Source organism: Suncus etruscus, chromosome 12 (genome assembly GCF_024139225.1).
Source record: "Suncus etruscus isolate mSunEtr1 chromosome 12, mSunEtr1.pri.cur, whole genome shotgun sequence".
Taxonomy (NCBI): domain Eukaryota; kingdom Metazoa; phylum Chordata; class Mammalia; order Eulipotyphla; family Soricidae; genus Suncus; species Suncus etruscus.
Window position 1 is genome coordinate 55,067,345 of NC_064859.1, and position 27,052 is coordinate 55,094,396.

The 27,052-nt window shown below is 42.8% G+C and overlaps 1 protein-coding gene across 19 annotated transcripts in view; it reads left to right on the plus strand.

The window, feature by feature from the left end:
- Nucleotides 1–27,052, plus strand: part of MAP4K4 (mitogen-activated protein kinase kinase kinase kinase 4) — a 148,033-nt gene that overhangs the window by 51,057 nt on the left and 69,924 nt on the right. For all 19 annotated transcript variants that reach the window (XM_049784976.1, XM_049784980.1, XM_049784978.1 and 16 more), the window contains exon 3: nucleotides 15,690–15,746. In XM_049784976.1, the coding sequence (XP_049640933.1) occupies nucleotides 15,690–15,746 (57 nt within the window). The remainder of the gene's footprint in view (nucleotides 1–15,689; nucleotides 15,747–27,052) is intronic.

Sequence of the window (27,052 nt, forward strand, 5' to 3'; positions counted from 1 at the left end):
ATTGAAACATTTTTCGGGATATACTCGGCGTATAAGACGACCCCCGATTTTCGGTTGACTATTTTTTTTGTTTCAAAAGTTGTCTTATACGCTGGAAAGTTAGAATTCTGTTAATAGGATACACTTGTTGTTTTACCCGATAAAGGGTGTGAGATAGCTCAGGGGCCAGAGACCCCAGGTTTGGCCCTTGTCTTCCACCGGGCCTGATACTGCCACACTCTTGGCCTGTGTGGAACCATCCACACTAGTGGCTGAGTCATTGTCAAGTTTGGTCCCTGGCGCCCCAGAATACTGCTTGCTTGGAAGGCCTCCCAGCAATGAAGAAAAGGGGTTGCCAACGCTGGACTCAGGTGGTTTATTGTTCCTGTAGACACTCCTGTGGTCAGGAGGGACAGAGCTTTTTCCTGACCAGATTTCCAGCCTTTGCTCTGAGTGTCCTGAGCTTAGATAGCTCTGTGGGTGCTCTTGAAGTATATGAGGGGAACAAAGAGACAGGCCCCGAGACATTGGGGGCTGCACCACCGTGGGCCCCAGAATGATTGTGCTTCTACCACAGATGTGCAACTGACCTGCAGCTTGGACACTGAATACCAGTGCTGCTGAGGTTGCTTCAGATGCTTTGGAGTTCTTGGAGGAACTGTCTTAGTCCTGTGCCAAAGAAAGATCCAGTTTACTTTTATGGGCTTCATGTGGGCCTGCCTGCATGGTATTTCTTTTCTCCAAAGATAGTGTCTCTGTTTTCCCCCATGACGCCACCACCACCTTGCTGTCTTGAGCCCCTGATCCGGGGAAAGAAGCTTGTTTGTGAAGGGGGCTGAGAAAACTGAAAATCTACTGAATGAATTTCTGAAATGCCTGGTGACACAACCCAACAAACACCCTTTCTCTAGTCTTCCATTAGACCTAACTTCAGTTGAAGATTTAGTTGAAGACTTTTTTGGATTTTTCATACTTTTCAGGCTTTTTAAGCCGACTCCTAGACAGGACCTTGAGACATGGTTGTCCAAAGTAGATATATGATGCTCTTGTGCAGGGGTGACGAACAAGCTCGACACAAAGAGCCAAAATTTTAAACTGTGAGAGTCAGAGAGCCACATCACACAGTGACCTGCCAAAACAGACAAACACACAAAAGTATATAATTTTAACAATAATATATTAAACACATATTGCATTTTGCCATTTTGAGTGAGGGTAAAAATCCTGCAGTGATGGTGAGGGTGTGCTGCGCCCTCCACACTAAGAACTAATGGACTAATGGCAAGATGTGACCCAACATGTGCCTCATGGGGTCCGTCCCTCCCCCCCCCCCCCCACTTGCCCAGTGCAGTTGTTTCCCAGAGATGGGAGACGGAATGAGGCAGCCTCGGGGTGGGACTCTGCGCTCCGAGATCTCTCCTCAGAGGTCCCTCCTCAAAAGCAGCAGAACAAAATCCAAACTTTGCAAAGAGCCACAGTATACAACATAATGATAAGAGACAAAGAGCCACATTCATTTTGGCTGGGAGCCGCATGCGGCTCGAGAGCCGCGTGTTCGCCACCCCTGCTCTTGTGTGTAAGAACTAAAAGTGATAGAGGTAGAATTCTCTTAGAAAAATTGCTTTCTCAAAATCCAAAACTAAGTCTTTTCATGTGTTAGCAGTTAGGAAAGATTATATTGACCCCCCCAAAAAAACTAGAGTTGTTTATCCTTTGAATACTAATTCTTCTATTTAGGCATTAATTATTAGTTTCCAAGTAAAACATGTGTTTTGAGAACTTGCTTTAGAAGTTAAGGGTACTGTTGTGGAAATGTGGTTTTCTTTTTCACTAGCTGTCAGCGTAAGTGTTTCATATTTAGGACAATGTTAAGTAGGTTCTGGGATTTGCTATTATTAGATGTAGATTTCTTCCTCTGATTTGGTGGGCTGTGTGGACCAACTCACATAGCTGCCAGGACTTGCACATGTAAAGCCACCTTGCACCCCAAGATCCTTGTGCATTATAGACAGATAATGAGATAATGAAGGTGAAATGGGGCCTGGAGAAGTACCACCTTCCATTCTTCCTCTGTGACCCCTTGTATGGAGCTCTGTGCCCTAAAGAATGGGGTATCCAGAAAAGCCAAGCCAACTGAGACATTGCAGACTAATGGGGTGTCCTGGGACCCGGGGACACCTGTGACAGCTTAGTGACTTCACCCATGTCCTTATCTAGAGAGTCCAGGGGCTTTTCCAGGGCCTGGGAATCGCAAGGTTGATTTGACTTTCAGCTGTGTCTGGAAGATGGTACTATCAGCAATGTTCCTTGGAATTAGGAAAGTCCACTCTTAGGGCCCCTTATATAAATGGCAGCTCTAAGGCCTCCCTGGGCAGATGTGAGCATGCAGCAAGAATGTCCTGTGCTTTCTGTGACAAATTATCCACCCCAGGCTCATGGAGCACTGGTGACGCCTTGCCCTGAATTTCCCCTTGCCCTGGCTTCCCTGGAACCTGGTTAGCTCTATTCCTGGGCCTGAGAGGTTCGTAGGCTTTAGAGGACAGAGTCTTGTCCTCCCATTCAAGCCCAGGATCAGAGTACTTGGGGTGCTGTTTGATGGGTGTTGGCTTTCTGGGGTACACTATTTTGTACTTTTACACCTTTATTTTTGATGGATAGAGACTTTGATGTGTTGTCGGCTCCCCCCCCCCCCCCCCCCCAAAAAAAAAAGGTTCAGGGCTGGGAGCTTTCAGCAGTTCTTGGTGTTTTTCTGTCCACAAACCCAGTTTGCCCTGAGGGTAAAGGGTTTCTCTCACACTCTGTGGCTCTGGGGAAGCCTTTCTTCCCATGTCAGTGGAATATAGAAGCATGCAGAAGAGCCTTTGCAATTAGAGCTAAGAGTTCTTTGTTTTCATTGCTTGTGAGACCGTTTGGTGCCAAGGGATCGAACCCAGGCCTCCTGCAAAGCATATACTCTATTCTTCACACCTTCCTCCTCCTTGCTGTGATAGTCACAGAAGCTGGGAGTGGGGGGCTGGGGGTGGGAGTACACACAGAGAAATTCAGAGACGGAGACAGAGTAAGACAGAGACACACTGAGAATGAATCTGAAGTGATCTATTGATAGATTGGTTTGATGCTTTATTATGATAAGCATCATAATCATTCTCTCTGGCCTCTTTCCTTCTTAATAGTTAGATTGAGAAGTTAAGAAGTACCCTTGAACATCATAATTTCTGGTCCTGCTCAGATTTAGAATGTTTATTGTCTGTGAGCCCCTCTTTGTATCAAACTTTCTTTAAAGAAATAGACCAGTAGTGACTATTCTTTCTGCCTGTTCTTTCCTGTTTCTTTTGGGGCCTGGAGATTCCTTTCTTTCCCTTTGTTTCCCATCTCTGGAGATGATTTTTCCAGACCTCATCTGGCCACATAGGTGGAGGTGGCTGCTTTCCCAGGAGAAGGCTGCTGGCAGGTAGGAGGGGTGGCTCAGTGGAGCAATGGGCAGGGGAGACATTCTCCTGCCAGGGCTACAGTGACAGCCTGGCACAGGCCTGGGAATAAGTTCTGTGGTTTCAGCTTGGTGGGAAGAAGCTGTACCTTCCAGGTTTGGTCTCTTCCCAGCCAGCGCCTCTGACAGTAGTGGCTACCTTTTGAGAGGGGGTGTTTCTGGTCATCTGCGGGAGTGTCCTCTGGTTTCTGTTATTGCCCGCTCTGTTGTCTTTACATCGCCCTTGTCCTTTGCTCTTAGAACCCTTTGGTATGTATGACCTTGTACCAAACTCTGCAGCCTCACCTGCCACGGTTTTGATCTGAACTAGAAGCCTTGCCAGGCAGAGTCTTGGGCCGGTGGCTCCAGTCTGGTGTCCCACATGGAGATGCCCCTTCTAAGTGGCACACTTGGGTTCATGGCAGGTTGTCTCAGCCTCTAATTAGGCAGAACATTTGCTTTAATGATGGCTGGGACAGCTTGACCTACTAATCACAGGTTGGAGGAGTTTTAATGCTCTGTTATATCTATATCCTCCCCCACCCCCTCTCCCTTAACTTTCCCACAGATAAAACTCACTTGGATTTGGGGTTTTTCTCAAAGATGCTACTACTGCGCCACTAAAAGATTAGCTTCCAGACTCTCTGAGCAGTTAATTTAAAAGAGCCCCCCTTTAATTGTTATTTATTTGTTGCTTCCTCTTTACACGTGGCTTATTACTGCAATTACTTAAGCTGCCTCCTAGAATATGTGATTATCTTGCATCCGTATTCTCTGTAATATTTTAGTATAATGAGTCGGGGTCACGAAGGGGATTTTCTGTTTGCCTTTCCACAGCTGATCAGAGTTCACTCTGACCTTTTTGTATGATGTTGACCTGCTGATTTGTTTTTTTCTGTGACAGATTTGGCGTGTGTGTGTGTGTGTGTGTGTGTGTGTGTGTGTGTGTGAGAGAGAGAGAGAGAGAGAGAGAGAGAGAGAGAGAGAGAGAGAGAGAGAGAGAGAGAGAGAGAGAGAATTAGAGAATATTGGCATATTTGTTACTCGTTACTTTTCTTTCAGTAGTAGTATTTTTTCATCATAGCGCCTCAGTGCTGGGCTCTGCAGGAGCAGACCTGCATTGTATCTTGCAGCATCCACCAGCATCCACAGCATCCACCAGCATCCACCAGCACCCACAGCCACTGGTGTTTACAGTTTTTGCTATTCAGGGAAACCCAGGTTCCTCTGGTTGGGTTTTGTTGAAACCTGGAATTAGGCACTTCCTTTCTTCTTCCTTACACTCCTCTCAGCAGTAGCCCAGTGCCTGGTTGCCCTGCTCCACTATCTTGTAGAAGTTGCCATCTCTCTTAGAAGTGAGCTGGGGCAGCACTTAGTGATACTTAGGAAGTGCGCTGGAATTTGAGGTCCTCTTCCCTCTGCTTCTCTGTGCCTCACATCCTCCGCCAGTGCTGCAGCGGGTGCTATAGTCCTGGATGTGTATGCAGGTCAGTGTAGATGTATATAGATATGTGTGTTGGGCTGTTTTTCTACTGTATGTGTAGGCATGTAGATCTATGGAGATATGGAGTATAGGTGTGTCTGTAGAAGTAAACAGAAGTATGAGTGTATGCAGGCATGTATATGGGTCTGTGTAGATGTATGTAAATCCTTGTGTGTATGTAGAAGTATTGAGTGGATGTAGGCCTATAAAGATATGTGCGGTCTGTGTAGTTGTATGTAGATATGATTGTTGGGGTGTATGGTTGTGTGTCTGTACTGTAGGTGTGTAGGTTTGGGTGTAGGTGTGTATGTATAGCTGTGTTGATGCATGTGGGTGCATAAGTTTGTGTAGATGCATATGGATGCATGTTTGGGGTATAGCTGTGTAGGTCTTGGGGTGATGAAAGGAAGAGGGTGGCCTCAGTGACCTGACCCTTTATTCTGTTTCCAGGCTCACTCTGTTGACAGGCCCTGGATCTGTATGTGCCTGTTGGCTCATTTGACCCGCTGCACTGGAGAGTCCCAATGTGGTTTCCTGACCTTTGTCTGACCTGGTTCCTTTCTATACTTCCCCCACCCTCCATACCTTCAGGGGTTCTGTAGGTGGGCAGGGAAGGCAGATACTTCTGGGGGACAGGATACTGTGTTCAAGGTGCCTGTTGAGGGTGGTGTGGATTGTGAGGGAGCAGCCTCTCTCTGCCTGCAGGATTTCACGGCCCTGCCTGCTGTCCCGTCCTGGCTCCCTGCTCACTGATGTAGATATGCACCTTTGCTCCCTTTGCTCTAAGGTGCTGGGCCCCTCTTCTCATCCAGGTGCACTTTCTAGATCTGCTTTGAAAATATTTGTAGGACTGCCTGGATTTGAGGATCCATGTTTGCCTTGAATTATCTTGTGCCACGGGCACCAAATCTGTGTCAACTTACTGCTGTTAACTGCACTGGTGCTGAATGGGGACTTGTTGGTGGCTGTTTCCTGGCCAGATGGGGAGGAGTGGTGGAGAGTGGTGGGAAGCCTTTGATCTCGGCCTCTCTTTGCCAACTCAGCTGTGCCCTGGGACACTATGGCATTGCCTGCTGGAAGGTGATGGTGTCAGTATACAATACTAATCACCTTGCCAGCAAACTCTAGGTCATATTTTAAAATTGGTCTTTGATTTGCTTATTCACAAAACCCTTCATTGTGATTTGGGGAGGGGATCTTTAATGGATTTGTATAGCTCAAAAAGAAATGGTTATTTTCTACATTAGGAGCCCTCATTGGTTTATATAATACAGTTCTTTGCAGTGGATGGCGATTTTATGGGAACAAGGGACTCGTAGGGGTTGAGTGGTTTGGTGAAGGGTGATTCCATGCAATGACTTTCTTATTTGTCACAGAAGATGTTGAGAAGAGAATTTTCTTTTTCTAGTGCTGGGCAAGAGACCTCTCTCCCTCTCTCCAGGAGAATATCGTTTCAGTATCTATCGACTTTTTTTTTTTTTTTTCTTTCTCAGTTTCATTGAGTAAGTTTTAGGTAAATGATGAGTTTGCAAGGGGCTGTTTTGCCTTTGAAGACCCAAGTTGATTGCATAGTCATACTACTCCCATGTGGGACATTGAAAGGGAGACCACAGGGAAACCCTAAGGAGAACCCTTGCCTTTCAAGCATTAAAGTCAGGGAAACATTGCATGAATATTTACCAAGGCAAACAGTGTTGCTTAAGAACAACTTTTATTTGGGGAATTAAATAATTGTGGGGGACACACTCATGGCACTGAGGACTCTTAGGGATCATTTTTACCAGTACTCAAGGAACAATTTAAGGGATTAGATTTTTTAATAAAGTGTTTGGTCTAGGGTTGGCAGTGCTAAGGGGATATTCTCAGCCCCATGCAGGGGTTACCACGTACTGCCAAGGGTGGGATTTGCCCTTCCTGCATGTTGAACAACAACAAAAAACTATTCTGACCAGTGCCCTTTCATTATGATTCTTTTCACTAGACCCCTTGCTTAAAGTCCTTTGTACTTTGTAGTGTAAGGGACAATGTCCACCACAGTACCCTCCTCCCTGCTTCAGCAGACTTAGGTTTAGAATTAGATCCTCAGGGTCATTAGCACCTATCAGCAGGATAGTGGGATGGTATGTGATTAAAGATCTGCTTTGTTAAGCTCATGGAGGACTGCCCAAATTCAAGAATCTTTGTTTGCTGTTACTTGGATTATCATGTGCTAGACACCAAATCCATGTCTACTAAATGCTGTTACCAGCACTAGTGCAGAATGGGGACTTGTTGGTGACTGTTTGCTGGCCGGTGGAGAGGAGAGCTGGGGAGTGTGAGTGTGAGTTCCTTGAGCTGGTGAGTGTGAGCAAAAGCCAACAAAGAACTGCATCCAGACTCTGAAAGTGAAATGGAGAGAGATACTGCTCTTGGTCCTTGCATAGCAGCATGAAGAAATAATTTAAGTTCAGAAATCTGCTCATACTTAGATCAGCTAGAAACATACTGCATGTAATTTAGCTTTCCATGCCTGGGTTGGGGGTGGAAAAGGATCTTCGGTAGATCATAATTTTTGGCTTCCCCTCATCCTTGCCTTTTGATTTGTATCTGAAACTTTCCATTTTTTTCCCCTCTAAGCCTATGAAAAGAGTTGAACTTGAATGCTCTGCTGATGCTTGAAGTGCTTATTTTACTTGTGAGATTAGCCCAGTGGGTATAATTCCAACTGTTGAGTAAACTAGAAAGTCACAGGGGAGATGTAGGAAAACTTCTTGGTTATGGAAGTGATGGGAGGTAGAACAGAATCCACACTGGAGGTAGTGCAAGGCTTAAAGCTCTTGCCTTGCATGCATCTGACCTGGGTTAAATCCTCTGCACTACATGTGGTCCCTTGAGTACTCCAGGCATGTTCCCTGAATACAGTGCCAGGAGTAATCCCTGAGCATAGCACTTAGAAATATGTGTTGTTTTTTTGTTGTGGGTAAATATTTGTTCATTATAATAAGCAAAGTTTTCTGTTAGAATCCACTAATTTGTCTAACTCCTTCTCCTGGAGTCTTGTAGAATCATAGATTTGCGATATTCCAATGCTGTCTGCTCTTCCTTCAGAGTGAACCACACTTTAGTCCCTATTGGTGATTATGTAGCATGATACTGGAGTTACCAAGTGGGCAGTCCTGAAGTTTCTTCCCTTTGCTCCCCTTCCTTTGGCCACCTCATCATAATTTTGTTTGTTTTTCCAGTTGATTTTTCTTTCTTATTTTTTGTTCTAGAGTCTTTTTGTAGGGATTATGGGGCCACACCAGAGGTACTTGGGCTATTCTTGACTCTATGCTTAGTCATCATTCCTAGAGGTTTTCAGGGATGGGGAGCAGTGCTGGGAATCCAGCTAGTGTTGGATACATGTAAGACAGCGTCTTCCCACTGTACTATCTGGTCCTTCCAGTTGTTTCGTACTGCTTCACTGAGAAAGTTAACACCATTTAGATTCCCTGTTTGGAGCAAGGGCCCAAGGTTATCCTACAGGTTACCTAGGGAAGGATAAAGAAAGGAATGGGAGTTTACCTTTAGAATTAGACTGTACACATTTAACCAAATAAGTATAAATACGTTCATAGGGATCATTCCTTCTATAACAGTTAAAGTAATAGAAAGTAGTATAACTCTTTAAAATGAGTAGAAAGCTCATTTGAGAGTAGTTATATTTATAGGTACTGTTAATTTGTATGGAGGGGTCTTGGGAGAAAAACATTCAGATTATGCATTTTGGTTTCAATTTGAGTGACTATATATTTCTGATGGTTTGTGTAACTAAGGTTAATTTTTTACCCCTTTGAAGACACCTCATGTTAAAAAGAAATATCTAAACACTCCTGGTAGTTTTGAACTTGGTGTGCAGTCTTAGATGGTCTGTACTGGTCATAATCATGATGCTACCTACCTGGATGAAACTGCTACATTGTTAGTAGCAGCAGCAGCAAGCAGCAGCAAGCAGCAGCAGCAGCAGCAGCAGCAGCAGCAGCAGCAGCAGCAGCAGCAGCAGCAGCAGCCTGTAATACAAGCCAAACCTTGTATTAAATGCTGCATGTGCTTGGGATTGAACTCAGAGCCTTATGCCACCAGGCATGCACATCTGAGTTATTTCCCTGGTCCTTGGTGAGCCTTTGATAGAAGACTCCATCTGTGACCATTTCACAGCTAAAGGACAGCTGTCTTAGATCTTTATCCGGTCATAGAGTGTGATACAGACATGTAAAGAGACACACACATAGATTGATTAAGTTTTGGGGGTTACCTGAACAGCCCCAAGAAAGCCAGTCATTTATTCAATACACAATTCTGTACCTGGGTTCACAACACTTGAATCATTAAGTCAACAGAGACATTAGGGACATGAGCACACCAATATTCAAAATATATGTGAGGAGCAGAATCTTGGTGTTTCAGTCAATCTTCAGGAATATTAAAGTTTTGACAATTTTCTAGTTTGCCATGTTGTCCTCTGCTTCTAAAAGACAGTTTATACTATTTTCAAGGCACATTTTTTGCTTGCCCTATTAGCTATTCTGTTCTTTTCTGGATGCACATTTGCAGATATAACCTTAGATTGCATGTCCTGAATTCATTTTACTTTTTGAGAACCATGATAAAGTTTAAATACATTTGACACCAGAGCTTTGTTTAATATATTAAAAAAAGGAACTAATGAAAAAATTTATTATTTTTCTCCTTTAAAATATTAGTAAAAGCATAGAGGTAGGACATTTGCCTTGCATGCAGAAGGACGGTGGTTCGAATTCCAGCATCTCATATGGTCCCCCGAGCCTGCCAGGAGTGATTTCTGAGAGTAGAGCCCGGAGTAACCCCTGAGTGCTGCTGAGTGTGACCCAAAAACCAAAATAAATAAATAAATAAATAAAAATAAATAAAAGCGGCTTCATTAAAAATATGGACAATACAGACAAAGTAAAGAAAGGTGAACTCTCTTGTAGCCTCTCTCTGGTAGCTGACAAATAGGAAAGTATTTTATTTGCAGCTCTTGACCCCTTAGGTAGGGAATGTGTCTTATGGGCTATGTATCGATCGTCTAGTACCCACCAGTTAAAGTGCTTTAGGGGTGTAGTAGATTGGCAGTCATGATCAAATGTCAGACCTGGCCCTATCTGATTGACTGATGAACTGTCCCACCTACTTAGAAAGATGACTATAAATTTGTTGGTCTGTTGTAAAGGATGGATTGCACTAAAGGTTCTTGAGTGATGTTAAGCTAAAATTGCTGAGTCATAAGTCTGTTGGGCTTTTCAAGGCAGCAGAGGAAAAGATACCAGAAATGCATATTGAACATTCGTGATAGCTGTTTATGGAATCTAAACTGTAGAAAAGATTTCCCAGACATTAGCACTAATATAACAAAGGAAATGCCTTTTCCCCCTTTCCTTGTATTTAGTGGACCATTTGATGTTGGTGGCGCTGTGATACTTGTCAGTTCCCCTCTGAATAGGCTTGATACTGCCCAGATCCTTGTTCAGACTGCTGTGTCTCAGGATGTCAGTGCTATGTCTCAGGAGGAACTGTTCTTTGTTTTGTTTATGGGCCACACCTGGTGGAGCTCAGATCCTGCTCCTGGTTCTGTGCTCAGGGATCATGTGTGGCATTGGTGATCAAAGTGGAGTCATAGTAGCAAGAAATGTGCCTCCCCCTTAGAGTGACTCACTCCCCCAGTCTCTCAAGGCCTTTATCATGCAGCTGTATCTCTAGAAAGCTTCTGTTTCCTCCGGCACCTGACCCACTGGCAGCTGGAAGGGAATTATTCATCAACTGTTCAATAACTTTGAGTTCTTATGCCTTTTTTTTTTTTTTTACCCTTTTATTTCTGTACTTAATCACAATTTTCTCTATTTTTCCACATCAAGGTGATCATGCTTGGTGATGACTTGCAGATCAGTGCTCACTCACCCAGTAGGAACTTGGTTTGTGCTCTGGCTGATTTATTTCAGAATCCGAAAATGACCAAAGCAGCCTGCGGAGCCCAGTTGACTGGGTTCTTTGTAGGAACTAGAACATTGGCCTGATGTAATGTTCCCTGAGGCTGTCACTTAATTGCAAGGATAGGCTGGTCATTGATGTTCATAATGATTTCCCTGAGCCATTAAGAAAAGCATCTGTAATGCATTCAAGATTTCAGGGTTAGAAGATTTCCATTCAGTTTAGTCTTTTATAGAAAAAAAAGTGGGGTACATTAGTTATTTCACTTTTTCCCTAACTGCAAACTCGGCCTAAGCAAAATAATTCTTGTTTATTGGAGGTGGGATGGCCAAGTGAAGTCTGACCAGCTGTCTGTTTTGACAGCTTTATTCTTAGCAGAAGTCCTGTCTACTTGTTCTGCTGCTGGGTCATAATTTTTCTTAAAAGGAGTATTGTTCCAGGGAGAGCAGCTCTGACTTCAGAAAGGAATCATTCTTTATTGAACCCTTTAATTTTAGGCTCTGTTGGGAGCAGTGTCTTCTTACAAAATTGCAAGTCCTGACTGATCTCTTAGCACCTAGCCATTTCTGTGCTCTTTCTTTCTTCCTGCTAACCTGCAAGAAATGGAGAAAGATCACAGTAAAGTACCAAACTTTTGTGATGGTAGTTAGAGGGGAAGGTCCCTAAAACAGCCTACAGTAAGAGTGAGATACTTGGAAATAGGCCTTTTGCTGACTTGGTTTGGTCACCATGAGTGAGAGTGAGAGAGTGAGAGAGTGAGAGAGAGAGAGAGAGAGAGAGAGAGAGAGAGAGAGAGAGAGAGAGAGAGAGAGAGAGAGAGAGAGAGAGAGAGAGAGAGAGAGAAGAGAGAGAGAGAGAGAGAGAGAGAGAGAGGATAGAGAGAGAGAGAGAGAGAGGAGAGAGAGAGAGAGAGAGAGAAGAGAGAGAGAGAGAGAGATTTTTCTGTGGTGGGGGGGGCAGTGAACTCTGGGTGCCTTTAATCCTGTATTCTTGGAAGGAGACACTTAGAAGATGGGGTGCCTCCTGGGATATAGGTTGAGCTATTTTCTCTCAGCGTCATTTGGGAGAGAAGAATTTTTTATCATTATTTTTATTTTTTTTATTTTTACAAGATACTTACTAGGAAGGAGCACCCATGACTGAGACCTGTGGTTTTGGGGTTAAACTGCCTTAAAGCTGATGTAGTTTCCTAGGAAGGGGCTCAGTTTTGGGACAGTAACTAGCTCCTGCCAGTCACCACACACAGGCTTCTTGTTTGCTTTTAAAAATAAGTCAAATGAGGAGTGGGTTGGAATTTTTTGGTTTTGTTTTTTGGCCACACCCAGTGGTACTCAGAACTTACTCCTAGCTCTGTGCTTAGGAATCACTCTTAGCAGGCCTGGGGAGACCATCTGGGGTGCTGGGGAATTGAACTTGGATCAACCACATGGAAGGCAAGAGCCTGCCCTTTATACTATTGTTTCACAATCATTGATTGGAATTTTGACAACAAATTTATGACTTAATTTATTTTTTGTTTTTTTTTTTTGGGCCACACCTGGTAATGCTCAGGGGTTACTCCTGGCTCTGTGCTCAGAAATAGCTTCTGGCAGGCTCAGCGGGCCATCTAGGATGCTGGGAATGGAACCCAGGTTTGTTCCAGGTAGGCTGTGTTCAGGGCAGACACCTTTACCACAGTGCTATCTCTCCGGCCCTAAGACTTAGTTTTTTTAAGAGTACTTGTAACTTCACATTGAGAGGAAGATATAGAGATTTCCTATCTACTGACCATCTCTCGCAACCTCATTCATAGTGTATTCTGTTGCACAGTCTGTGAGTTTGAGATATTTAGTGACCTATTCACCATTATAGCATCATTCAGAGTATTTTTATTGTGCAACTGTGTTCTGCGTCGTCTGCCTCCTTCCTCTTTAGGGGCTGCTCTTGACTCAGTGCTGAATGCAGTTTCGTAAGTCAAACTATAAATGACTGAGATAGCTAGGGTGAAGACTGACAAGTTAGGTTTGACTTTGGTCACTGACCTGTGTTTCTCCAGTTCTGGGCGCATTTTCTTTATCTGTAAAGTTAACTCACCCTGGGCCAGATATGCCTGGCCTTTGAGCCCTTGAACTTTTCAAAATATCTACTCATTTTTTCTAAGTCTAATTTACATTTGCTAGAATTTATTTGATGCCAGTCCAACTTTCATATACCAAAATCACCTAATGAAGCCAATGAGCCCACGTAGTGTAGAGGTAAATACCATGTATTCCCAAAGGTGCATGGGTACACAAACCCGTGCTTTTTCAGATGTTTGAAGAAGTGATTTGCTATGAGCCCTAGAGAATTTAGAAAGGCACACATTCTGTCCTGTCCTAGGGAATAAATTCTCAGGTTCAAGTTTGAGATGGACAGGAAAGTGAGCTCTGGGGCGAAATTTTGTAACTGAACAACTTCCTCAGCATAGCACCTCTTCTGTTGGCACTGAACCCCATGCATCAGCACTTCTGGGAGGCAGCAAACACTCAGCCACTGCGAGGGTAAGCAGGAATTGAGAGGCTGCATGCAGTTGGACTTTCCCACCAGAGCAACCACAATCTTCCCCCTACCCCTGTCCTTGCTGGGATCTGCCAGGGTTCCCTTGCAGCTCACATCTCAGGGGGCTCATTTCTGCAAGGCCATCTCCAGACCACCAAGAAGACTCCAGTGTCTATATGGCAAGCTCAGTGTCTGCACCAAAGCTCCCTCAGGGTCTACACAGTAGCCTCCACAGTGAGCTGCGTAGATTTTGCTTTTTATGTCAGACAGCTAAATAATAAAAGAGAGAAAACAGACTCTTAAGAAAACAAGAATTAGATTGGTACCCTTGGACATTTGCAGGCATTTGTGTTTGAAAGTTCTCAGCCCATGACACTCCTGGTTTTTTGAAGAGACCAGATTGTGCCATCTTGCTGGGTTTTGTGGGGCACCAACAATGATGCATATGAAGGGCCTATTCACAGAGTGAATAACCCTAGAGTGGGTGACCACATTTTGGGGTCTTGGGTCTTTGTTTCCAGGAATGTAATGCCTCTCAGTGCCATGGGGCTGAGGTTGCAAGCACGCCTGTGTGTGGGTGCAGGGAAGGACTTGGTGCTCACTTCTTCTGGTGCTCTATAGGCTCTTAGGAGCAGGGATGTGGAGGAAGTCTGTGAGAGGACTGTGATGGAGTCTTTGAAAGGCGCTGCTCACTTGTCACCTACGGCCATCCAAGTCTTCCATCATGGCATAGATTGGATCCAGGGCTGGTGTCCTGAGGGTCTAGCTCTTTCCTGGGTTGCTCTCAGATGCTCTCCTCCTCTTTCAGGTCTCTCCTGGGAAGAGGCCATCTGAGTTGTCTTCTCAATGAACACATAGGTTCATCAGCTATCTTTCAATGAAGTTATAGGGGTTGAGTATATTTACTGATGCTAGAGAGTTGGGTTGCAGCCAGCCTCTGCTTAGGAGTCGAATGCTTCCTTTAGGATATATTATCTAGAGATATAGGTGTTTTGCTTAGGATGCAAATGTTTCTTTTAGGATATATATCTATAGATACACATATCTACTAGCTATATCTATAGATATATCCACATATATCTATATATTTAGGAAAAGGCTTTTTTGTAGAAATTTCGTCAGCGGGCAGACACCTGGTTCTATGGCTTTATAAACATGGACTGTGATTTTTTCTTCTTTCTTGGGATATGTGTCAGAAAGGTCTTGCAACTTTGCAAATGTCAGGCCATTATCTGATTGTTAAGAACATGAAATATATTGAAAAATCAGACGTGCTCTTGGGCTTGCAAGTTGCTAAGAAAGATTTGACTTTGCCATTCAAGAGTGCCAGATATTGTCCCGGGGCCTTACTCAAGAGGGCTGTGCTCTGTTCTTGCTACTCCAAGTTCTCCTTTAAATAAAGAACGTGCATTTTCCTCAATAAATAGGCTTAAGGGGACTCAAGTGAAGACTCAAGCTAAAGTGAGGGTTTCTTACTTCAGGGACATGTGAGCAGTCTCATTTGTAGAGAGTGATGTTGGGTGTAGTACAAAATTGTTCTGTGTCTCTACCTCTATGAAGTACTGGGGATAAATAATTTAAGCCATTATTATTATTTTTTAAGGCCAAAGACTTGAATTGCAGTAATATACAAGTTGGTAGAAGAGTCCATCCATTTTTTCCATTTTGTGGAATTCTGGTGGAAAGGGCATCTCCTGCATTTTTACTTAGAGATTCTGTCTTCATGAAGTTCATCCAAACCCCCTCTGGGAGAATGCAGTAAATACCTGTTTGTCAGCTCCACAGCTCCACAGGATCCACGGATACACTTTTTAAACACTGAAGATTTGGGGGGGGGGGTGTATGTGGAGGTGAGGAGTGACATTTCCTTCATGTTTAATGTTGAGAAAGATCACCCTGATAGAAGAAAACATTTAAAATTGATGCATAAATTAAGCCTGGGGAAATTGGTGCTTTACTTATATTCATTTACATTTTTAATAACTTTATTAAAAGTATTCTTTGGTGCCATACATATCATATCAGAGTATTGGATGATGATAGGGGATCGTTTCATTCCCACACTTGGGAAAAATACAGAATAAATATAAATAATATATAATAATATAAATAAAAATAAAGATTTTTAGAGGGCTGAAGAGATTGTCCACGTGGGAGGGTCCTGGCATCACACATGGTGCCCAGATTCCAGAAACAAACAGGGTGAAGACAAACGTCTGACTGTTCTTTCCTAATGATTGTACAAAATGTTGATAACAGATTTCTCTGCTCTTTTTTCAGGGCCGACATGTTAAGACCGGGCAGCTGGCGGCCATCAAGGTCATGGATGTCACTGAGGTAGGCTTGGGTCACAGATGTTCTTCTTAAAGAAAATGATAAAGACAAGGATCTCTCTGTCCCTTCATGCTTTGGTGTAAGCATGTCCACATGTGTGGAGAATAGATCTTGAGCAAATGCTTGTCTTAACACACTGTAAGCAACCTCTGTGGCTTAAATTGTTGCAGTACCAGATAACTACAAATCTGTAGTAGCATTTTCTTTACTAACCAAAAAAAAGGCAAAACAAGCAAACAACACCCCCCCCCCCAAATAAAACCACCACACAAAAAACACACACAACAACCTCTTTTGTGTGATGTCACTCTTGGCTACATAATGGGCTGAAATTGGAACTAACTTCTCTAATGGAAAAGAGAACATTTGAGGAGGAATTTGGCGGTCACATGTGTGGAGTGTTGTGGAGGGAGCGTCTCTGGGGTGTTGGGCCACATTTTGGGCCATTTCTTTTATTTTTAACATGAGGGAAAAAAAAAATAAAACAAATCCAGCCAAGTTCCCAGAGGTTTGAAAACAGAAACATCTGCTAGAATGTTGTGAGCAGATTGTTGGCAAAACTTAATAATAAAAAAAAAAGTACTTCTTGAAATGGTCACATGAGGATTTATTGTGTAGCTTTAAAAGGGAAAGAAGAGAAATTAACTCAGGCCAAAAGTTGTGAGTTTTTGCTTGTGAGCGTGCCTTTGCATATGTACAGGAACCCATATTTAATTTTTTCAGATGTTAGTTATAGATTTAGTGAACTACATCTCTCATCCTGACTTATTTTTATCTAAAATTTTACTTTACACGCTCATGACTGCTTCTGAGATGCTTAATTAGGGTTAGACTTACCATCTTGTATCACAGATTGGAGACAGAGCTAGCCAGCAGTGTTGGGTCTTGGGAGATTTTGAAACCAGGCCCTGATTCCCAGGTCCTTGCTCCAATGGGGGAGATATCAACAGAGTTGCTATTAGATGAGTAGTGGTCTCCACCCTCTTCATTTCATTGGTCAAACCTGGCTGTGAAGGTGCCAGAAATACACACCTTATTTACCTTACATGTGTGATATCTGAGTAATGGTTTGGCTGTTGTACATTCAGAAACTTATTACTGTAACCTACTTTTTTTTTTAAATTAACTTCCACATTCATTTGGACCTCCACAGTTGATAAACTCTGGAGAGGACCTTTCTTGCTGCTATTCTTTTCCCATAGTCACTAAAGTCCATCTCCAGGATGTGTATTTGTCTACAAATTAAGGAACCTTTGCTGTGGACCACAGGACAACTGATAGGGACTAGACACCCTGTGTAATGGATTGCTTTGCTCTGATGAATAGCCAAAATTAATTAGGATTAGAATTACCATCCTATATCACAGATTCGGAAACAGAGATAACCAGCAGTGCATACATACTGTGAAAGAATTTTGGAGTATGATATTTTTTTATTTATCAACTTAGTTAATTTTTTGGGGGGAGGGGTGGTAGGACTCACCCAGTTGTGCTCAGGGCTTACTCCTAGCTCTGCACTTAGGGGTCACTCCTGGCAGGACTCAGATGATCCACATGAGATGCTGAGTTAGAACTGGGGTCAGTCGCATGCAAGGCCCTACCTGCTGTTCTGTTGCTCTGTGACATTTTAAACACTTGATCAAACTCGTTTGTTGGCTAATATGTTTGTATCTACTGTCTCCAGTGTGATGCATGGAGTTGTGATGTGCTTGGGATGCTGGCAGGCCTCTATCTAGCCAGTATCCATTACTTATGCCACATCCCCTCTGGGGTACTCTTTTCTCTGAGGTGGTAGAAATTTCTGAAGCTCTGGGAATTTCTGAGAATTGAGCTATTTCCCTGACCTTTGCCTCTGCTGTCCTGGCTAACAAGGCTCTTATGGACACCAGCTGGTGCTCTTCATTCCAGACTGATTCCGATCATGTGTGTAGAGGATCAGTGTTTCAGAAATATCACACAGGGCCAGGATGTGGCTCAGCATCACAACTATGACAGTCACTTCAGCATCTCTGAGGGTGGGACATGGACATAATTCTGTGGAGATGAGCCCTACGCTGTCCCACCTTCACATTCAGCAGCCAATTGAGAGCCAATCTGTCAGCTGGGCTGGAAATAGAGACTCATCTGCAGAGGTGTGAAGGTCTTTGTATAATTTTTCTTGGACTTGAACAGTTTTATAGAACTTATTGTCAGTAGATTTGTAAGTTATTATTTCGAAAGAATGGTCTTGATCTGATTGCCTCTGACAAGGGTCAAGAAGTAGGTTCTCATGAGGTTTGAACTGTGTAAAACTAGGACTTTCAGTCTTTAACACATTGTTTTATCTATGAACTAATCAATTTAACAGATTTTCAGGAGACTATAATGAGAGGTTCTACACATCATTTCTCCAGTGAGAATATCTCATATAACTTTAGCATGTCTTCATGTGTGCACAAATTAAGCCAAGGCACCTGTTGCTCAGTCAACTGAAGGTTTGACCTGTGCTCCAGTGCTCGATTTTTAGCAAGTGAAGTTGCATTATTTCTGCCTGCGTGGCTAGAACCAAGGCAGGCCACTGAATTTTGGCACTGTATAGAGATCACAGCACTTGCTCAAAGACAAGTTTTAGTACCTGTGTGCAAGTAAATGTGTGAGGGCTAAAGAGCCTGAGAGAGAGAAATTTTGAGGAGTACTGGAATTGGTAGTTTGACTTCTTCAAATGGTAGCTCCTTCTTTCAGTCCTGTGCTCTAATATCCAACTTGTATTATTACTGTTGAATATATCAGGCATGTTCTTTGCATTTCAAGTAACTCATTATTTAGAGTTTACTCTGGAACATAAAAAGATTGAATTTCTTTTATCAGTAAGTTCTTAGCTTGGAGTCCATAATATATATGAGTAAGTTGTGTTTTTGAGGTTATTTCCTTCTAATAATTTTCTCCCAACATTTTATTGTGAAAATTAGGAGAACTCCACCTTCTACCCTCTGCAGAGATGCAACTAATGGTTGACACTCTTTTTTTTTTTTTTTAAAGTGTTGCCTTCTGTTCAGCTGACCCAGGTTTTTCAAATGACACTGCCCTACATATATGCTCTCTGAGCACTGCCAGTGCTTGCTTCTGAGCACAGAGCCAAGAATAGTCCTCAAACACCACCATTTGTGCCCCCCCCCCAAGATTTTTTAAACTTTTCTCTTTTTTTCTCCCCCACTTTGGACCACAAACTACTCTACCTGCTGTTCTTATCTCTCTGGCACCCACCCTCCAATTGTTTTGTTTTGTTTTGTTTTTGGGCACCCCTGGCAGTACTCAGGGGTTACTTCTGGCTCTGCACTCAGAAATCGCTCCTGGCAGTCTCAGGGGATCATATGGGATGCTGGGAATCGAACCTGGGTCCGTCTCGGGTCAGCCTTATGCAAGGCAAATGCTCTGCCACTGTCCAGCCCCAATAACCCCCAAACATTTCTTAATAAACTACCTTATCTTTCCTTCAATAACTTATGACTCAATTATTTCTTGCATTTTTGTTAAACTTTATTCACAAATTGCCTTTTCTCTCTCCCTTAGATAGCTCTGAATTTAGATTTTTTACCTCTTTAATTTGGAGTCTTTTCCTCTTCCTTACTTGTAAGTCTTTATATAGATTCCTATGAAGAAAGGTCATGTGTGTTACCCTGTTCAGTTTTTTGGTATAAGACAGATTCTTGAAGTTAGAGCTCTGAAGTCAGAAAGAAGGCCTGAGAGAAATATCTCAGCAGACAAAATGCAGGCTTTGAATGCAAAGGCCTGAATTCCTCCCCCAGCATCTACAGAGAATGACTCCCAAGCATCTAGCTGAGTTACTCCTGAGCAACCTTCAGTGTGTATGCTCCCATCCCTATCAGTAATAAATCAGTTTTGACTTATTATTTTTATATATTTTGCAGGCTTTTTAGTACTTTTTAGATCTATATACTATATGTCCTGTAGAGAATTTTTCTGTACCCTGGAGAATCATTCTTCTGATAATTCTCAGTCAAGCCAGCCAGCCTATGGTTTGCTATGAGGGCCCTAGAATGTGGAGTTCTGGTACCTGGTGGTGCTGGGGGGACCCTCTAGGCCACACCTGGCGAAATTGGGGATCCTCCAGCTCTCTGGATCACACAACAGTGTGGGGGGCCCATTAGGCCATACAGCGGTGCTGAGGACCATAGATTAGATTGGTGTCAGCTCTGTGCAAGGCAGGTGAGACTGAACCCTTGTAAACTCTCTGCTTTTTTTGCTTTAGCTTTAATTCAAAAGTGTGACAGTAGTTGTTTTTTTTTGTTTTTGTTTTTGGGTCACACCCGACAACACTCAGGATTTACTCCTGGCTCTATGCTCAGAAATTGCTCCTGGCAGGCTCAGGGGACCATATGGGATGCTGGGATTTGAACCACCGTCCTTCTGCATGCAAGGCAAATACACTACCTCCATGCTATCTCTCCGGCCCCAATAGTTTTGAGAACTAACCCTCCCACTGTGCTTTCCACATTATTTCTATGCTTGTTTCCTCAATTGAATACTAGTTTCTCAATTATCCCTTCTGATATCTTAAGATTTCTCTGAATCTATATCTATATCTATATATATATATACATATATCAAAATGTAATTATATGTATGTATGTATATAGCTATGGGTCATACTTAGAGTGGTTAATTTCCCTCCACCAAGAGCCATTTCTTCTTTCCCTGAGGACAGTGTCAGTGTCATTGAGGACTTATGGTCTAGAGTAAGGTAAGCATGGAGTTTGACAAATGAACAATGGCAAGCTTTGTATTATTTCTAGTATTTTTATTTTCAAAAAAGCTTATTAGAAATTTAGAAGTAACCTGGCTGGAAAGTGTCGATGGAGTGAATGGAGTGAATCCCCACCCCCTCTGAGCATCCTGTTGGTGATGGGAAAAAGCTCGAGTTCATTTAGCAGCTTGTCCACAGACTCCCTTCCTCTTTGTCAATGTCAGAGCCACGCCTGGCATTTGGCTCCAAGCTCTTTGGAGTGAAAGACTGTTCTACTTTCCTCTCAACCTTTCTGTCCTTATGGGATATAAAGTTACACTTAGGGCTGATGTTGACTATTGAAATGTTTTTCTTTCTTTTTTCTTTTTTTTAATATAGCTATGCTGGGGGCCAGAGTGGTGACTCGGTAGTAGTGCCTTGCTGACACTAGCCTAGGATGGACCGTGACTCGATTCCCCCCCCCCCCCTCCAATAGCTATGCTGGGGGCCAGAGTGATAGCAGAGTGGAGAGGGTATTTGTTTTGCAAGCAGCTGACCTGGGTTCAATCCTTGACACTCCATATAGTCTCCCCAGCACCACCAGGAGTGATTTCTGAGCACATAGCCAGAAGTAACTCCTGAGCACTGTAGGATGCAGCCCCCAAATAACAACAACCACAACAACAATCAAAAACAAACAAAAACTATGCTGTGGGGACCAGAGAGATAGTATAGTAGGTAGGGCTCTTGCCCTGCATACTTTATCCCCAGAATTACATATGGTCACCTGAGTAAAAAACCAGGAATATGCCCTGAACACTGCCTAGTGTCCTCCTGCATCCCCTATATCCCCTCAAAAAACTCTGAATGATACCCTGAGCTCGAGAAATTGATCAAGAGCACTCCCATGTTGTTCTTGCCCTCGCCTCTAAAAAAGTTTCTCTTCTTGGGGCCAGAGCGATAGTATAATGGTAGGGTGTTTGCCTTGCACATGGCTGACCCAGGACAGACCTGGGTTCGATCCCCATTGTCCCATATGGTCCCCCAAGCCAGGAGCGATTTCTGAGTGCATAGCCAGGAGTAACCCCTGATTGTCACCGGGTGTGGCCCAAAAACCAAAAAAAAAAAAAAAAGTTTCTCTTCTTCATATAAATTTGAGATCTATAGTGTGTGTTTGTGTGTGTGTGTCTGCCTTCCTGCTTGTCTGTCTGTCTGTCTGTCTGTCTGTCTGTCTGTCTGTCTGTCTGTCTGTCTGTCTGTCTGTCTATCTGCCTGCCTGCCCTGATTGTTACTGGGTATGGCCCAAAAGCCAAAAAAAAAGGTATCTCTTCATATAAATTTGAGATCTATAGTGTTTGTGTGTGTATGTGTGTGTGTGTGTGTGTGTGTGTGTGTGTGCATGTGCATGCTTAGAATTAAGTGCGATAAAACTTTATGTCCTCATTAGTAAAATGCAATAATTCCTAAAACATACATTTTGTTATTTTTGTTTTAGATACCACATACATTTGAGGAGTTCAGTCTCATACCTCATACCCCACCACACACCTGATCACCATGTGTTCCACAGTAACCTACACCCTTTGTACCGTCCCCCAATCTCATTGTCAAATATTACATCTGTGATCATATTGTAGTGACTGGTTAATTTGTTCACTTCAGTTAGTTTCTCTCATTTGAAATGTAAATATCTGTTGATTGTCTGTCACTTTTGCACATTTTGCTTAGCAAAATCACAATTGTCATTGACATTGTTATGAAGGGCTAAATTTAATTTGTTAATTGCTGAGTTAGGTTTCACTGAGTCATCACTCTATCCCACACCACACCCCTTCACGCCACCTGACTTTTATCAAGTTTTAAAACTGAAGGATCATTGAATCTAATTTTCTGGTGTGCACCAGTGAAAATCAACAAGACTATGTACTCTATTCAGTTTACTAGTAACTACCTCTCCAATAGCATCTATCCCAGCTTATCATGACCCTCTCCTCTATTTATGGTAAATACCAGTTCGTTTTACAACCTAAAAGTGCAGTTTTGTCTTATTTAGGTCCTCCGATTTCTGTCTGCCTTTGCATGTGGTCAACTGGGTTCCGTTACCAGCTCCACATATGGTTCTCTGAGCCCACCAAGTGTGGTGTCTGAGTGCAGAGCCAGGAGTCATCTGGGTGCCAGTGGGTGTGGCCCCTAGACAAAAACAAAACAAAACAAAATAGAACCACTTAAGTCTGCAGTTTTGGCTCATTGCACTAGATAAGGTTACATGGTTTGGTTCTTTATTCCTTTTAAAACTCTCCTTATAAAGTTACACTAATTCATTTAAACAGTCACTGATCATTCTTACTTTAATACACACTTTTCAGATCTGGAGTGGAACTGAGTGAATGTAATCTGAAAGGAACTCTTGATAGCATGGTAAAGTCAGAGTTGCTGCCAAAGGGTTTTTAATAATGATTATCGTGTACTCCCTAGGCCAGGGGCTCTCAAACTTTTAATACAGGGTCTCGTTCACTGCTCCTCAGACTGTTGTTGGGCTGGACTATAGTTAAAAACAAACCGAACAATAGAGGCCCGAGCCCGCGCCCATGCACAGGCCATAGTTTGAGGACTTCTGCCCCAGACTGAGTGGAGAGGTCGAGAGACAGAAAGAGGGAAAATCAAAAAGTTCAGCACATATTCTACACATGCACACTATAGAACCAGGATGAATTGGCAGCTAAGCAAGACAGGCAGTGATGGCAAAAACACTTGGTGGGCTGGATAAATGTCTTTGTCGGGCCACATGTGGTATGCGGGCCATTATTTGAGGACCCCTGCTCTAGGCAAAATGTACTTGCATATTCTTAGTTTACCCCCTTCATTTTATGGTCAAAAATATTCTTTTAAATAGAACAAGTTGAAATAAGTAAAAAGAAACGAACACTCAACATGTTCTTTATAACCTAAACTGCTTTTTAAAAAATACGGACAGAACTGGAGCAAGTACAGCAGCAGCTAGAGCCCTTGCCTTGCTTACAGCTGACTTGCGCTGTCTTTCTGGCATCCCATATAGTCCCCCGAGCATTATGAGGAGTGATTCTTGAGTGTAGAGACGGAAATAACATCTGAGCACTACTGGATCTGACCCCCAAATCTCCCCAGAATATGATACATTTATTTAACATCTTCCTCCTCTCTCCTCTAGGGTTTGACGAGTATCTGATTATAATGGGGGAAATTTAGGGTTTTTCCTTAATGCCTCATTTCCATTGCTAACAGATGTCTTGGCAGGGATGTGAGTGAGGGTGCTCAGGAAGGTCATGGAGCTCATCACTGTGAAAGGAAGGCCCAGATCATGATCTACACCGAGTGGAAAACACATGGGTTGAGTCTGTAGAACTCCAGTCTCTTGCCAGGGATCAAGCCTGGCTTGGCCAGCGTAAGGCAAGCGCCCTACCCACTGTATGATTTTTCCAGCCCTGCCCTGTGTGTTTTTATCCCTAATTGTATGTCTGGTCCCAGGGAGTCTTGGCCCAGAAGCCCGTTCCACCTGCAGCTTTGCTTTTGTCCGTGTTGGAAGAAGTTTGGTGACTCCAGAGAGCTGCAGAGTTTGGTGACTGTTCTTTTTTGGTCACAGATCACTTATCCCGTCTGTTAGGGATCCTATAAATGCTACTTTCAAACAATCAAGCCAGGTTTTCCCAAGAGAACCTTGACAGGTAGTGGACAGTGGGAGGGCCCTCATCTCATGAATTTGGACTGTAAATACAGGAGTGTTAGTTACATTTTTTCCTTTACTATAGTCAGATCAGAGTCTTACTGTGACCCTTACTTAGCTCAGAGTATGTGCCAGAATTTTATGGGACCCTTCAGAGTCCTTGGACCTTTTCTCAGCCTGTTTTTTCTCAACTGCTCTTTCTCACTCCTACAGACTTGCTCCCATTCCTCCAACTCTACAGACTTGCTCCCATTCCTCCAACTCCTGCTTCCTTTTCATACCTGTGGATCACATGGGCTTGCTCCTTCACCTGTTTCATGCCTGTCTCATTGAAGTACCTTTCTCTTCCAATGCCCTTATCCTCTTCTGTTTTTACATCCCCATGCTAAAAAGAATATTACTGGTTCACGGATTCTTAGAGTTTGCTCCTTATCTCTACCATCATTCCCTCATCCTCACTATTTCAGGACTATAGCTGCCCTGAATGCAAAGACCTTTGTTGTTTTTTTTTTTTTTTCCAATAATGCATCATTCCAAGTGTCAGGTCAGAGCCTGGAGTAGGTAAGTGCTTGGTGTCATTGACTGATGTTGTCAGTGCTGGAAGCCATAATCTATACCCTAACCCTTCTGAATGCTTTTCAGATACAGAAACCCTAAACATCAAAGTTCTGTATGGTTGGTCAATGGTTTTATATGTGTGCGTGTGTGTGTGTGTGTGTGTGTGTGTGTGTGTGTGTGTGTGTGTGTATGTTATAAATTATATATGATAATACTATACTTGGACATGAAGCAATAGAACGGTGAACCAGTAAGGTTGGAAAGAAAAGATTTATTAAATATGTCCTGTGTCTAGTCCACTAAAAATACTTCACCTTTTAAAAATATCATTAAAAATGTAAGAGTTCCTTTTAGCATCCCACCTAAATTTAGTTTTAGTCATGGCTTTCCTGTATAAGCTTTCAGTGTGTATTGGTTACCTTACCTCCACTGCCCTTTCTGGTATTCCTAGGGTATCAGATTTACAGTGAGAACATGAACCATGTCTAAAGCTTAGATGACAGTGACAGCCTTTTAAAATCACAGCTTTTCATTGTTGACCAAGGATATGGCTTAGGGTCACATTTTCTTCTGCATTCTGAGGGGCCTGTTCCTCTGTCTTTCCCTAGTACTATGTAGCATGCTGCTGTGCAGACCCCTGAACTTCCCCTCAATTTTACCAATTTAATCAGAAGTTTCTTTTCTTCTTCTACACTCTTTAAATCCAGAGCAGGCACTGCTTTATGATGGGCTTGTGTGTCTGTGTAGTTCAGAATGTCTGGCTTTGTTTGTGATGTCCAGTGAAAATATTGGTTAACTAACATGGCATTTATCTGGCTGTATTTAGTTTTTTGTTCATTTGTTTTGTTTTAGTTTTTGGGCCACACCGGGTGGCACTCGGGGGTTACTCCTGGCTCTAGGTTCAGAAAACAATGCTGGCAGGAGACCATATGGGATGCTAGGGATTTGAACCCCGGTTGGCAAGGCAGATGCCCACCCTGCTGTGTTATCACTCCAGCCCCCCATTTAGTTTGTATCAAGTTTGTGTTTATTCTATAACTGTTTCACCTAAAGTAATTAAAAAAGTAGATTTCTTAACAGTGGGATAGCAGTTTGTTTGAGATTCTAGTCAGACATGGACTTTGTTGACCTGTTTCTATATGATCACAGTTCATAGTATGTTTCTGTCTTTAATGTGTTTATGTAGAGTTTGTATATTCCCTTTCCATTCATTTCCTGGCTTTCCTATCTGATGGTTGCCTTGGTCTGGAGAGTTACTATAAGTTCTTGCCTTGTATGTGACTGACCCTCAACTTTGTGTGGTTTCCTAAGCACTGATAGGCTAGTGCTAGATGAAACCCTAAAATATATAAACATAAAAATTGCTATATATTTGATCAGAACTCTGAACTTGTAAAGTACTGCAGAACAAGATAGTTTAAATAATTCCAAAGATTGTGTGGCTAGAAACTATGTGTCAACAATTTTTCTAGTTCTACAAGACTTTGAAAGGTGACAGTTCTAAGTATCACCGTATATCATGGTTAAACTCAATCTGTGTCTGTGCTCTTTATTACATCTCCTTCTATGATAAGGTAGTTGTTATAATTTAATTGTTTCAAGTATCCCATGATAGTGAAAACTGAAGTTAAGGAAGATGAAGCAGACACAGTTTGGTGAGTGACAGAAAGGTACTTTAATAAAATCCGTATTCCTCTTGATCTTTGATTGCTTTCACATCGGCTGCTAATTGATGGAGTTCTGTCCCAGTTCCTGTTGACATACCATCTTTGGCTTCTCTTGCTTTATATGGGTAGAAGGGAGGACGGAGAGTGGTGGTCTGCCTCAAAGCTGGGACTGTTGGAAATAGCTGGGGCCTTCCAGTGTATACCTGGCAGCAATAGCATCAGAACCCTCAAGTTTAAGAATCAACTGTAGGGGCCGAGCGATAGTGCAGTGGTAGGGCATTTGTCTTGCATGTGGCTGACCCAGGATGGACCTGGGTTCGAACCCCGATGTCCCATATGGTCCCCTGACCCAGGAACGATTTCTGAGCGCATAGCCAGGAGTAATCCCTGAGTGCCACCCTGAGTGCTTATTTTTGGGTGTGGCCCCAAAACAAACAAAAAAAAACAAAAATAGAATCAACTATAGAAAAATTAGTGCATAATGAAGTAATGCCAAATGTACTTCCTTAAAGATGCAAGTGATTCAAAGACCTAAAGTGGCTTTCTGTACACACTTGAAGGTTTTAGTGAATTGAAAGTATCATTATGTTTTGGCTTTCTTCATCAAAGTGGTTTTCTTCATTCAAAGTTTTAGAAACAGCCATTTTGGCCTAAGAAGTAG